General features: G+C 32.4%; 1 protein-coding gene across 1 annotated transcript; it reads right to left on the bottom strand.

Annotated features, from left to right (window-relative positions):
• Positions 1-1,168: 1,168 nt before the first annotated feature.
• On the bottom strand, positions 1,169-2,334 carry PG986_009239 (carboxymethylenebutenolidase; the record flags this gene model as incomplete). The annotated part of the gene is made up of 6 exons (XM_066845461.1): positions 1,169-1,594; positions 1,694-1,786; positions 1,854-2,035; positions 2,071-2,111; positions 2,167-2,209; positions 2,271-2,334. The coding sequence occupies 6 exons, from the start codon at positions 2,332-2,334 to the stop codon at positions 1,169-1,171; spliced, it is 849 nt and encodes a 282-aa protein (XP_066697859.1).
• Positions 2,335-14,929: the final 12,595 nt, after the last annotated feature.

Raw genomic sequence — 14,929 nt, forward strand, 5'->3', positions numbered from 1 at the left:
ACCAGAGTTTTTTTTCTTTCGGTTTGGCTGTCTCCTGGTTCCTTGGTGTGTTTTTTTTTTGTTTTTGTTTTCCCTCTTGGTCACCGGCAGTCAGTCCATTCACCAGTTGGCACTGAGGTTCAAGATGCTTCCAGATTTAATTTACTATGGGCCCCCAGGCCATTTCACTTTGTACCCCGCAGTCCACATTACATCATGGTGCTATGTCATTTTGATCTTTTTCCAACCTCGCTGTTCCATCTGGCAGCCTTACAGCCTCAACCCATTAGGTACCACGGTAACTAGCAGCTAAAGCCCAGCGCCGATTGTGCCTTGGATTGCCACTGAAAATTTTCAGATTTCGTTGCCCCAGGCACCCGGGTCCTTTGCAATGGGGCCTCCCGGTTGCCGGATTGGCGCTGGCTTTCCAATCGTAAAATTCCACAGGTCTCTTTCGATGTCCAGAACAGGCTGGGAGTGGCATAAGGCGTCTGTCTAGATTTTTGTCTGTCAACCCGGCGATGAAACAAACGGTGAGAATAATCAGATGCTGCCATTCCGGGTGGCCCAAGCTCTCCACCACTCTGTCCACGTCGCTAGGACACCATGCTGATCAGCTTATTCAATGTTTAACCCAACGTGCTCCATACCCGTTGACAATCAGTCTGTCAATCACCATGGATGTCACCAACCACTGTTTATTCTACGGGCCATCTCTAGCCTCCAGTAGATGTTGTTACACGTTTATCCCATGTGTCAGTCAGCACTGGAATAATCATCGCAGTACAGGGGCAATCCGGCGTAACCATTGACCATGAAACGAATAATCAAGTGAGGCTGGGCTGGACTGGTGTTCCATTTGATGCTACAAGCAGAACTTTGTACGACCCTGGTCAACCTAATGGGCATAGCTGCATAGCTGCATGTACCAAAGTACCTTGCCCAGTGTCCAATGACATCGAACCAGTCACGAATGCCCTCATGCTGCATAATTATTACATGCTATCACCAAGATCATTTCTTTTACTTATCTCATGATGAGTCAATTCGCTATTTTCAGGTTGCAACTATGCCAATGCTTGTTCATAAAATGCGTCTTTGTCATCCTTATCCGGCGCTCGTAACACAAGGTAGGTATGGAATGTGTCAACCCGCATTCATGTCATCTCATCCAACCACGGCAACCAACTTAGCACACATGCTCCAGCTTCTCCGGCTTGTCGTCCCGGCTCCCCAGGTCCGTCTTGAGCTGGCGCCCAAACAGCTCCAGCAGGACCTCGAAGCAGACCTTGGTGATGGCCGGGTCGTAGCGGCCCTTGCTGAGCTCGTCGCGGATGAAGGCGTGCTGCGCCCAGGCGAACTCGTAGAAGCTGAACACGACGCCGTGCTCCCGCAGCTTCTGCCGGATCAGGTCCCGGCCCGCGTCGGGCACGTGCGTGTCCTTGATGCCGAAGATCAGACCCACCTCGGCCTTGGTCTTGTGCAGCAGGTCGATCGTGTGGTTGCTGTTGGCCGGCGCCTCGACCGACGTGTTGGCCGCGTCGTAGGGGCCCAGCGTGCGGCTGTGGACGTCGGTGGCGAAGTAGGTGACGCAGGCGTTCACGCGCTGGTCGAGCTGTTCTCAAGTGTTAGATCTTGGATTACCGTGACATGAATAGGTGTTCGTATAAGGGAACTTACAGCAGCGCGCAGAGCCAGATGGCCACCAAGACACATGCCTGTAACACCGATGCGCCCGGTACAAGTGGGGGAGGCTCAGAAGGGTGTCGACGGTCTTGGAGGAGTCCTCGTCGTACGACTCGAGAGTCTTGAGATATATTGTTAGTTTGTAACCTCACATAACCATATCAGGGGCTGGGCCTTGAAAAACCTACCTTCTTGATCTTCCACTCGTTGCCCGCATCTGTACCTGGCCCATCGTAGGCCAATGGCTCGGGGCCGGTAAAGTCATGGTACGACGACGGCGCCGCAACAATGTAGCCCTGGCCAGCGATCTGGCGGGCGAATCTGGCCACCGGTCCAGTCACTGCAACAGAATGAGCATCCGGCCTGGCAGCTGATGTGTTACCAAGAATACTCAATTGTACGTACCTTGGTAAATCTCGCTGAACAGCGCAACGCCGGGGAAGCGACTTGGCCAGAGTTAGCAATGGATGACATGAACCCAGCTCCATGGGGGGCCCTTACGCATTGGGGTACAGCGGGACAGTCGGGTGGAAGAGGAAGATTCCTATCCAGGGTCAGGCACTAAATCATCGTGGGTATGGTAGACGTGGGGGGTCTGTCCTTACTCATGGAGGACTCCTTTCCATCCGCCTTGGTCGGCACGTCCACGTGGCTCTCCTGGATTAACATGTTCGATTCTCTGGGGGGCTGGCTATGAAGATACTAGACAAGCAGAGTTTCGTGCCGGATAGGTAGTCTGTTAGTTTGAGAGAGTTTTTTTTTTTTTCCACAGCGAAAGGGGCACTCTTAAATGACAACAATGTTGAACCTTCTTGATACCTAAGGTGGTCATAATCATTCGACTACTATGCGAACCCCTCCATCCGATCACACATTCTCCAAGTGGGGGCTGAGTAATTTGGTGGGGTTTTACCCAGTGTATAGAATCGGACATTCTTTTGACGGCGCAACGGGCGGACGGAACTAGCGATGTACGAATGCGTTTTGCGTAACGCAGTATGCGCATATTGCAGTATGTGCATTTTACGTTTTTGCGTAGAAAACAGCGCTCAGGCCACTCTACATCAGACCAAGGAGGTCAATGCGTTAATCTTAGAGGGGAGATGTTTTTTTTATTGATTTTAGTGTAGTTATAGTGTAAAACGCCTGCTGTTATATAAGTCCTTCTTAAGGGCTTTTACATTAGCGATTTAAAGGTTACTAAATTTTAACGAATATATACCTGCACGTATATGCGTTAATACACGTATATTAATATAAATAAAGGCTTTTATATTTACTTTCTCACTTAAAAGTTTATTTTTAAAACAGCTTTTAATAAAATTTATTATAAAAAAAGCTCGCTTAAAAAGTGTTTTTATTAAAAAGGTATTATAAAGTTAAAAAGTTAAGGCAGTTAAAAAACTATTATATTTATAACGTGGTTTATTATTACGCGACGTATATTACTTAGCGACGTACCTTAATTTAATTTTAATATAATTAAACTTTAACGTGTAATACTTTTATAATTATAATACTTAATTAATCTTAAAAAAATCGGATAGTTTTAGTAATTTAAGCGACACGAAACGGACCGAATTAAATAAATTAAAAAGTAATGATAAAAGCTTATAATATATCCGAATTAATTTTATATTATCGAATTTACGGCCGAACTTTAAAACACGGAATCTAACCGAAACGATATAAAATAAATCTAATTAAAAAGAGGTACTTCGTAAGTATATAATTAATTTAAATATTCGAGGGATACTTCCCGATTTTATTAATGTAAAAAATATAGCTAATTTTTTTACCGCGTTACGCGGCGGCGACCGCGTTAATAAGTATTAAGTTAAACATTTTATTAACCGTAACTTAAACTTAAAGATTAAAATAAATCGTCGGTACGATTACTAAAGGGTTTTTTATAAGAATTTTAAAATTATTTCTATTTAATTTATATTAGTCGTAAATATAAAAGCGAAATATAAGATCGTTAACGAAAATATTTAAAATTTCGACGAGACCGGCTTTATAATAAGTATAATCGGGTTAATATTCGTTATAATATACGCTAAGCGGCGTAAAAAAACGAAGTCGGTCTAGCTTAGTAATCGGGAATAGGTAACGGCGATTAAATATATTAATTCGTAAGGCTAATATATTCCGCCGTTTTTAATCGTTTAAGGCTAATATTACCTCGCGAATTAATCCCGCGAAACCGATTTACCGGGCGACTAGGTAATTAAGCCGACTTTTAATAATTAGATTAATAACAAGATAAGCCTAGACTAAATTAAGTATTTCGATAAATATATTAGATCGTAAACGAAGGGTTATTACCGCTTCTTAATTTTTAACGGCTACGAAAGCTATATTTCGGCCGAATTCGAAGTATATTATTAAAATAATAATAATATTATTATTAATATACTTCCCTATTTATCGCACTTGTTTTAACTTTTCGATATAGTATTTTATTCGTTTTTAAAGCGTATTTATCTAAAAAAAATCGAGTTATTTATTAAGGCTTTTATAAATTATATTATTAAGCTCGAGTTTTTTATCGCTTTTAAAGCCGCGTATTTTATTGTTTTTATAGAAATTAACATTAAATTTAAATTTAGCGTATTTAGTTTAATACCTTATAACCTTAACGAGGTAATTAATAAGCTGAATATACGTTTTTAAACGCCTATATTTAACCTATCCCGTTTAGGGACGGCTAGTATTTACTACCTTTAAACGCCGTTTAACCCTTAATAAATAACTAAGCACTTTACTTATATTAAAAAGAGGGTATTTACTTATTAAAAAAAGCTTTCCGACGCCGATTTTAAATACGGTAAACTAAATAGCGAAAAATATAACTAAAATAGTTTATAAAATAATTTTTATACGTAATAATATATATATATTAAAGGAGGCTAATTTAATACTTTTTAAACGCCGGAGAGTTAAAAAGTCGCGAGTTTAATTTAAAAAAGCTTTTATTATTAAAAATTTTTAATAACTATAAAATAAAAAGTAAAAAGAAAGCGTTTAGCGCCCGATAAAAATAAAAATAAAGGTTCGTTAAAGCGGAGGGCGACCGGTGAAAAACGCTGTAGTATTTACGGCGAAACAGGTTATAATACGCGAACATATAAAAAAAATATAAAATTAAGCGAAGAATCGGATAGCGAGTAGTTTTAATTGATTTTAAGTGTTATAGTTAAATTAATTTATATAAAAAGGTCGAGAAGTAAAAAAGGTGCGTCGCTAAATAATATACGTCGCGTAGTGGTAAACCACGTTATTTAAATTTAAAAATTATAAAACTCCTTTAAAATATACTTTAATTCGCGGTATTATACTTTAATTACGTTCTTAATCGTTTATATATTTATTAAAGTAATAATATCGTTGCGATTACTTAATTATAAAGCTTAAATTATCTAGTGCTTATTAACCTTTTATAAATTATAACGAGCGTAGTAAATAATCTTTAAACCCTACTAATCGACTAATCTATAAATTAAATCGTGTTGTTTTTTTATTATTTTTTAGGTATTATAAATATAACGCTATCGATTAAGCATATTAAATAGGTTAGTTTTATTAAACTCGCTTATTTTAAGAGCCTCGGTAATAAGCGTTAAAATTAACTTTAATATTTATAATTACTGTTAAAACTCGGTATTATTTTTTAAATTAATTATCTAGGTAATAAAATCGACGAAGTTATTATTTCTTTTTAATAACTTAGTAAGCACGTTAAGTTAAAGTAGATATTTATTAATAGTAGGTTAATAAGTAAAAGTGAAAGTAATAATCCGTTAAATTAACCCTTAACGCGAAACGTACTTTTTAAAAAACATAGGTTAATAAAGTTTTTTTTTTAGTTTTTAATGCGAAATTAATGTAAATCGATTCCGATCGATTTACGCTTAAAGTAACGTGATTTTCTAGCCGGTTTTTTTTAAACGTTTCTTTTAATTTTATATATTATTTAGTAGCGTTATAAAACTTATTAATAAAAAGTTCCGTTAAATTATACACTTACTTTTATTACGCTATATTAATAACGTTCTTTATTAGTAATTAAAAACCGTAAAAATCATAAAAAATAATAAAAACGTAAGAAAGGTTTAAATCTTAATAAAATTAATAATAAACTACTTTTATTACTAAGTAAGTATTAATATAAATCGAGTTAATGCGTTTTAAGTTACTATTAGAAATTTCTAATAAGTAAAGCTTTATTACTTTAAATTTATTATTAGTATTTATCTTTAAATTACTAATATCGATATTTTTCTAATAAAACGTATATTATTAATCGTATTGAAAAAAGATATTAATAATTCGGTATTTTATAAAATCCTTAGCTTTATTAAAAATAACGTTAATATAATATAATTAACGAATAATATTTATAACTGTGATAGGAGTAAAAGGAACGGGGCGCTTACGTACCGGTTCCGGCTCTACTCCGCCGCCCTATATATATAGAGACTTAAGCCCCCTAGAAATATAAAAGGATAAGCGTTAGCTTTATTTTTCTACCACCTTTTACCTATTATTACTATTTAAATTCGTGCATTTTTTATAATTTTAACGCTTTTATAATAATTTACCTAGTAACGATATTAACCTCGAAAAGAAAAAGTAAAACCTTTATAAAACGCGCCCTCTTTAATTTAAACCCGGGTAAAAAAGCTTCGGGGACGCCCCGAATTTATTATAAAAAAGAGATCCCTTTAAACCTATAAATAACGTTATAGCGAGGGCCTCGGGCACCACGGGATTAAAAAAGCTTCCCTTCGAATCCCCTCGAATACGCTTATAAAAAGAGATAAAATAACTTACAATAAACCGCACTTCGTTTAAATAACGCTTTAAAAAACTTAATAATTAATAACCACGTTCTAGCTACGCAGGGGATAATAGAAACCCCTTTTCACCCTTATCACCCTCGAATAACGGTAGCGATACCCCTTCGGCACCCGATAAACGCGATTAAAACTCAAATCACCTTAACGATAACGCGAAGGGGGCCTTATTAATTAATAACTCGGACATAAATTTTAATAAGCCTATTAAATTCCGCCACGAATAGTTAAGCTTAATTTTTATACGAACGTAATAAAAGGGCTAGATTAAAGAGCTAAGGATAATTTATAAGGCGATATTAAAATTATATCGACGTTTACGTGTATATATTCTATACACTCGTAGTTAAATAACGTTAAAAGTAAAATAATAGTTTCGGTTTAAAACGAAATCCTCTATAAAAAGCGAGGCGAAATAATTATAAAGTAATTAAAAAACCTTCCGGATTTAAATAAAATTAGTAATTCGAAGCCCCGTTAATAAAAACGCTATAATTAATTTATAGTTAAAAGAAACTTATTAACTTTTATATTAAGATTTAAAGTAGTTTTATAAGTATTTATTATCTTTAAAAAGCTAAGTATATTAACGCTTTAATAAAAAATATACACACTACTTTTTTAAAAAACTTTTTTTATCCTTATATTAAAATATTATAAGTTATTATAATAACCTTTTAAATCGGTATAATAATATAATTAACCTTACGAAATAACGATAGGAAATCCTCCTCGTTTCTATAAAAAACGGAAAACCCTATAGCCGAACTAGGCTAATTTTAAAGAAACGGTCCTAAAATAAAGAGGACGCTATTAAATTTAAAGAGGGGAGCTTTAAGTAGCGTAAAATAAACCCCTTTAAAGCTCGGTAAAATATTATTACCCTACCGTTTTACTTGGGTAATATACGACCTTCACTTAATAATATTATAAATCGTTTTAATTTAAATTAAGTTATTTATTATTAATATAAAAAGAAGGGCTATTATATTAATAAGTGTATAGCCCCGAATATAACGCTAATATAATATATATTAGGAAATAGCCGTAGGTTTTAAACGGAGAAGTACCCTCCTTAATCACTAGTTTAATCGTAGAGGTATTTAAAACTTTAAAGACCCTTATTACGGTCGTTACCCCATTATTGTGCGTTACCTCGGTTTATACGTTTATTGATTTAAATATTTATTTAAAAATAGATATAGTTAACTATACTTTCGTTAAAAAAAACTAGGTTACTTTAAGCTTTATTTCGCGTAATATCGATTACGTCGGTTAATAAGCTATATATTTCTATGTATAACGTTTATTAAATAGAGTTTAATATTATTAATTTTTAAAGGGTAACTTAAAAGGTTCGCCGGCTTTACGTCGCGATTAACCGGGACCTTTAATATATCGACGCCTCCGTCTTTTTATCTTATAAAGCTATATAAACACTGTAAATAGTGCTTAATATAAAATTAAACCGTTAGTGGTTCTTTATCGATATAACGCGGGTTTAATTCTTTATATTTTAAGTATTTCATCGCGTTTATAAAGGCCGAGTTTAATGTTACGCCGTAATATCCTTAAAAAAAAATATATAAAAAAAGAAAAAACGTTAAAGGTCGTTAATCGTCCCTTCGACGCGCCTTTTCCGTAGTACCTTAACGGATTTATTACTTTTTTAACACGGAGAAATACGATATCCTCCCGTTTAATCGATTAATAAATTATACTATCGATTTTAAACTAGGCATAAAACCCTTTTATAAACCTATTTACCTATTATCGTACTCCGAGTTAAAAGCCCTGCGCGAATAGCTAAATAAAATAAAAAAAAGAAAAAAAATCCATAAATCCTAAAGCTTAACCGGGGCCCTTATTCTTTTCGTCCTTAAAAAGAATAGGACGTTACGGTTATATATAAACTATAAGGGCTTTAATAAAGTTACGATTAAGAATCGTTATACTTTACCCTTTATTTTAGAGATATTAAATAAAGTTTCGTAATTAAAAGTTTTTTTTTAAAATCGACTTAAAAGATATGTATTATTATATTCGTATTAAATTAGGGGATAAATAGAAAATTATATTCCGTACTCGATATAAATATTATAAGTTCTTAGTAATAATTATAGGCTTTACTAACGCCTTAATTACGTTTTAACACTATATTTCATAGTACCTCGAGGGACTAGTTAATACGTATTATATAGTATACTTAAATAATATTTTAATTTATTTTACTAATAAAGAAACCTACGAAAAGTATATATAATAAATCGTTAAAAAGTTAATATAAACGGACTTATATATTAAACGAGCTAAATACTAATTCTTTAAAGCTCGCTTAAATTCCTAAGGTATCGGATTTTTATAAAAAGAGTATCGATAAACCCGTTACGAGTAAATAATATTCGAAAATAGTTTATACTAAACTCTGTTTATAACCTGTAAGTTTTTTTAAGTTTTTATAACTTTTATCGGCGATTTATAAAAGGGTATTCGGGAATCGCTACCCTTTTAATAAAGTTTTTAAAAGGGCGTAACCTTAAAAAGAACGAGAGTTTATTCCCGCTAAATAGCGCCGTAAAGTAAGCTTTTAAGTATTTAAAGTAATCCTTTTAATTAGCTCCGTTATTAGCCTATTTTAACCCCGAAAAGCCGGTAAAGCTTAAAATAAACGCCTCCCGGTTCGTAATAGCCGGAACCTTTTTTAAAAGGGTAATAGAGAATTTTAATACCCGATCTCCTTTTTTTTAAAAAAGTTTTCGAGGTTAAAATTAAACTATAGAATTTTAAATTAAAAAATACTAGTAATCGTTTCGTATTTTAAGTATTAAAAATATTATTTAAAAAGGGCGAAATACGTTATTAAAATATTATCGGATTATAAGAATTTATAAAGCTTTATAAGAAGCGAAAAGTTAAATAATCGTTAAGTATAATAGTGTATATATTTAATTTTTTTTAATTTTATAATTATATATTAGCCGGGAAAAAATAACCCGGTCGATAGCTCGTTAAAACGGTTTAATTATATCGCCGATATAGAAAATAATTTAATATTATTATCGACGTTAAGGTGGAAATTAATAATAGATATTATACTTTTAAGAGGTAAATTATAAGTATTAGTTTAAGTGATATATAGAACGCGAAGTATAAGGGAACGTATAGTTTTATCGTAAGCGATATTCCGGCGAAAAGTAAGAAGGTCCGTTTAAAAAAAGACCTTTTAATAAATTAAATTAGTATAGATTTAAAGATTCTTATTATGCGAGCCTAAAAATGAAATAAAGCTTACTAAAAGGGTAGAGCGTAATACGCGGCCGAGGTTAGCCCGAACCGCGATTAATTAATTATAAAAAAGGTTTAGTATACTTTAAAGGAAAAACCTATATATTAGAGTAAATAGCGCTATAAGTGTAATTATTATAGGTTTATTATAACGACCCGCTTAATAGCTATTTCGAGCGTAATTAAATAATATAGCTTTTAAAAAAGAAGTTCTATTAACTCGAGTTACGAAATAACGTAGCGAAATATATAAAAAACTATTTAGTATACCTCGGCTTAAAGGCGAAATATTATCGATCTTACAGTAAGCTCGCGTCGTTATTATAATTAAATCGCTTTAAAGAAAAGTATAATATAAATTTTATTACTAGCTTACCGGAGTCCTTTTATTATAAAGAAGCCGTTAAAGCTATCCTTATAATAATAAACCGATATACTAAATTATCCTTCTTTTTCTTAGTAATAAATTTTATTAACGCCGCAAAGCTAACTTAACTTTTTTAAGAAAAAATAAAGTATTAGTTCGAGAGCTTAAAAGGGTTACTTTTAAACCGGGGAGTTATTTTTACTAACGCTTTTTAATCCGAGCTAAACTATAAAAATAGGGTAAAATTAAAGTATTCGATAATATTTCACTTATAAACTAATAAATAAATAAAGCGTATAAATTAAATTATCGAAACTTACTTACGTTATTATATAATGGAATAATTAAAATTATAGCCGAACTTATTATATATTACCTTTTTCGTAATTAATTTAGCCGTTAATTTATCAATAAGCCTCTCCCTTTTCGAAGTAACTTACGGTTATTAACCGGATTTCCGAATATTTATTAAGGATAACTCCCTCCCGAGAGGGGCCCCTACGATAAAAAACCGGCTATTAAAACTATAAGAACTACGGGCGGAAATAAAAAAAATAGCGAAAAGCGATTAAAGGATAAGCGAAACATTATAACTCTTATTATAAACCGTTAACTTTAAACGTGGGTTAAATAATAAGCTTATTTACTAAGAATTTAAAGGTTTAAAACCGGAAACTAGCCTTTAAATTCGTTAGACCTTTTATGGTTTTAAAGCGTATTAAAACCTTTATTTATCGATTAACCCTATTCGAGAAGTACGCCTAGCTTTATAACGTCTTCTTTATCTAGCTATTAAAGCTATAAACGGCGAGGGCCGATAAAGCGCTTCCGATACCGGAACTAGAGGCTAATAAAGAGTAAGAAATAAAGAAAGTGTAAAATAAAATAAAATAGGAAAACTAGGTATACTACCTAATGAAGTGAAAGGGCTAGCCGTTCGAATACAACTAATAAAAGCCGGCCGAAAACCTAAAGAACGCGCCGGCGAAGATTGCGCAATACGAAAAAAAGGTATACATCGATTAGCTAATTACGAAAAAGAGAGGCAGGTTTAAAAAAAGTTATAATAAAAAGTTAAAACGACTTAAAAATTCTAGTAAGTTATTAATTAATAATTATAAAAATATAACCGAAGCCGAGCCCCGGTAAGAATTAAACTTACTCGCTTAAACGGTAATTATATTTACGCCCTTTTAATAAGCTATAAGGTTTTATACTACGCCGACTAAATTACATATTTAATAAAAAGAAACGCGGCTAAAATAAAAACGAAACTTTCGTTTAAAAAATTAAACCTATAGGTTTTAAACGATCCTCGAAATAATCGGCTTATTTATTAACGGCGTTATCGTTAATACGGGTAAAAAGGGCGGCGATACGCTCTCGAGCGAAACCGAGGGTTATATATTAAATAGCGAAACTACGGTTACGGGGTAGTAAACGAAGCTAAACGAAAGCCTCGATAATTATAAGCTTGTTAATAATTTAAAAAAACGTTAACGAGACTACGTAATATAAGAGGAGGATCCTTAAACTTACGGCGTTAAAGATACTAAGTTAAAAGCGTTTATATAAAGTATTCTCGCGGGCGAGGTACTCTTAACGGTAATCGACTAAACCTTTTTATTTAAAATAAATTTATTAAACACCCGCGGCAATTATAAAGAAGATAGCTAAAAGTTTCTACTTACCTTAACGGTTTTTTTTAAACCGTTAATATTAAATTCAGCCTTATAGGCTTCGACTATACGAATAAAGGTAATAATAAAACAGTAAAAAATACTACCCATTTCGCAGCGGAGGGCTAAAAAGAAAACATACTTATTAACGTTATTTACCTTTTAAAAATACTTAATTAAACCTAAGAAAATAGTACCGACGATATTAAAATCGCCTATAAAAGCGCCGGGAACTTATTATAAAACATTAACGAAATACTATTAATACTAAAGAGACTACACGTATTTACGGCCTCGTAAGTTTTATTACCGTTAATATAACCGAATTTCGGGTATATTTAGTTATATAATAAAGAGCACGGGTTATTAAAAACGTAATTAAACTCCGGTAACTCACCCTCGAAAGGTTTATAATTAACTACTTAAAACGAAACATATAAGTAATAAACCTAGTCGGCCGCGGTAGTAATAAAAACGCCGTTATAACTACTTAATAAATTAATTCGATAGCGAGCGGTAATTATAATAGATAAAGGGATATTAAAGGGATTACGATAGGGTAACGGGCGCGAAAATATTAAAATACGAAAAAAAAAACCATAGTATTAATAATTATAAAAAAAGTTATAATCGACATTATAAAAAAGATATCGAGCGTAAGTTCGATAATTTTATAGGTTTATTTATATTCCGAAGGGTACCTTAAATATAGGCACCTCGGCGCCCGCGCCCTTTATTTATTTTTTATTTATTTCTTATTTCTACCTTACTACTTTATAATTTACTACGGAACTCTTTATTAACTAAACTCTCGTCGGGATAAACGGACCGCATAAGTAAAGCCGTTTACGTAATCGGAACGTTTATTTAAAAGGGGAATAGTTATAATAAAAATAAAAGGAACGGGGCGTTTACGTACCGGTTCCGGCTCTACTTTACCGCCTTATATATATAGAGATTTAGGCCCCTTAGAAATATAAAAGGACAAGCGTTAGCTTTATTCTTTTACCACCCCTTACCTATCGTTACCACCTAAATTCGTGCACCTTTTATAAAAAGCGTTTACGTAAAGTATTCTCACGGGCGAGGTATTCTTAACGGTAGTCGATTAAGCCCTTTTATTTAAAATAAATTCGTTAAGTACCCGCGGTAATTATAAAAAAAATAGCCGAGAGTTTTTATTTACCTTAATAATCTTCTTCGAGCCGCTAATATTAAATTCAGCCTTATAAGCCTTAATTATATAAGTAAAGGTAATAATAAAACGGTAAAGAATACTACCCACTTTACGGCGAAGGGTTAAAAAGAAAACATATTTATTAACATCGTTTATCTCCTAAAAGTACTCGGCTAGCCCCGAAAAATAATGCTAACGATATTAAAGTCGCTTATAAAAGCACCGGAAACTTATTATAAAACATTAACGAAATACCGTTAATACTAAAAAAAACTACGTGTATTTACGCCCTTATAAATTTTATTACCGTTAATATAATCGAGCTTTAAATATGCTTAATTATATAATAAAAAGCGCGGGTTATTAAAGATATAATTAAATTCCGGTAACTTATCTTTAAAAGGCTTATAATTAACCGCTTAAAACGAAACATATAAATAGTAAACTTAATCGACCGCGGTAGTAATAAAAACACCGTTATAATTATTTAATAAATTAATTCGGTAGTAAACGGTAACTATAATAAATAAAAGGGTGTTAAAAGGGTTACGATAAAGTAACGGGCATAAAAGTATTAAAATATATAAAAAAAACCGTAATATTAATAATTATAAAAAAAAGTTATAATCAGCGTTATAAAAAAGATATCGAGCGTAAATTCGGTAATTTTATAAATTTATTTATATTTTAAAGGGTACCTTAAATATAAGCGCCTCGGCGCCCGCGCTTTTTACTTACCTCTTACTCACCTTTTACCTCTACTTTACTACTTTATAATTTATTACGGAACTCTTTACTAGTTAAACCTTTATCGGGATAAGCGGACCGCATAAACAAAGCCGTTTATATAATCGGAATATTTACTTAAAAAGGGGAATAATTATAATAAAAGTAGAAAAACGGGGCGCTTACGTATTAATTCCGGCTTTATTCCGCCGCCTTATATATATAAAAACTTAGGTCCCTTAAAAATATAAAAGGATAAGCGTTAGCTTTATCCTTTTACCACTTTTTACCTATTATTACCACTTAGATTTATACACCTTTTATAATAACTTCTTTTTTAATTACATTATATAAATCCGTTAAATATATATTGTCGATTAAACGTTTATTAAATATTTTTATTATATTAAATATATTATTATAAATTTAATTACTTATTTTACTATGTAAACTATTAAAAAATTAACCGCTTTCGAAAATAATATTTACGAGTATTTTTTATAAGGCCGTTATTAATTTCCGGGGTATAAACTTATTAATTTTATTACTATTATTATTATTATTATTATTAAAAATATTACGAGTAATACCGTTATATTATATACGTAAATACTTAATATATCCTTTTAAGTAAAACCTTATCCGTAACGATTTAAATATAGTATATAAACGATGCTTATAATATTTACACTCTATTTTAATACCTCCCGCGTATACCGTCCCTTTTAATAAAACGTTAAACTAACCCTAAGTTTTTAAGTCTTTACGGCCTCCTATTAAGTAAGTAAGTAAAAAAAGAGAAAAAAGGAATTAAAAGACATCGGCTTATAATAAAACAGTATTTCGAACATTATTATATAGTAAAATTAACGTATTAACCGACCGGCTCTACGTTATACTATTTAAATATACGTAAAAAACACTTATTTATATAATATAACGTAATATTCCGGGGTTTACCGCGATTAATATAAAACGTATATATATACGCGTTTTATATATCGTTAAACGGAATATATATTCTATAGCGATTTAATACTTATTTATAATATATATATATATTACCTATCTATCGAGCTGTAGTATAGTGCTCTATACGTTCTAGTTCGCTAAGCGCTTAAGTGGTAAAGATGGTAGGGAGCGCTATAAGATAGGACCAAGTATATCTAAT

Source organism: Apiospora aurea (genome assembly GCF_038362705.1).
Source record: "Apiospora aurea strain CBS 24483 chromosome Unknown utg000006l_segment0_segment0, whole genome shotgun sequence".
Classification (NCBI taxonomy): domain Eukaryota; kingdom Fungi; phylum Ascomycota; class Sordariomycetes; order Amphisphaeriales; family Apiosporaceae; genus Apiospora; species Apiospora aurea.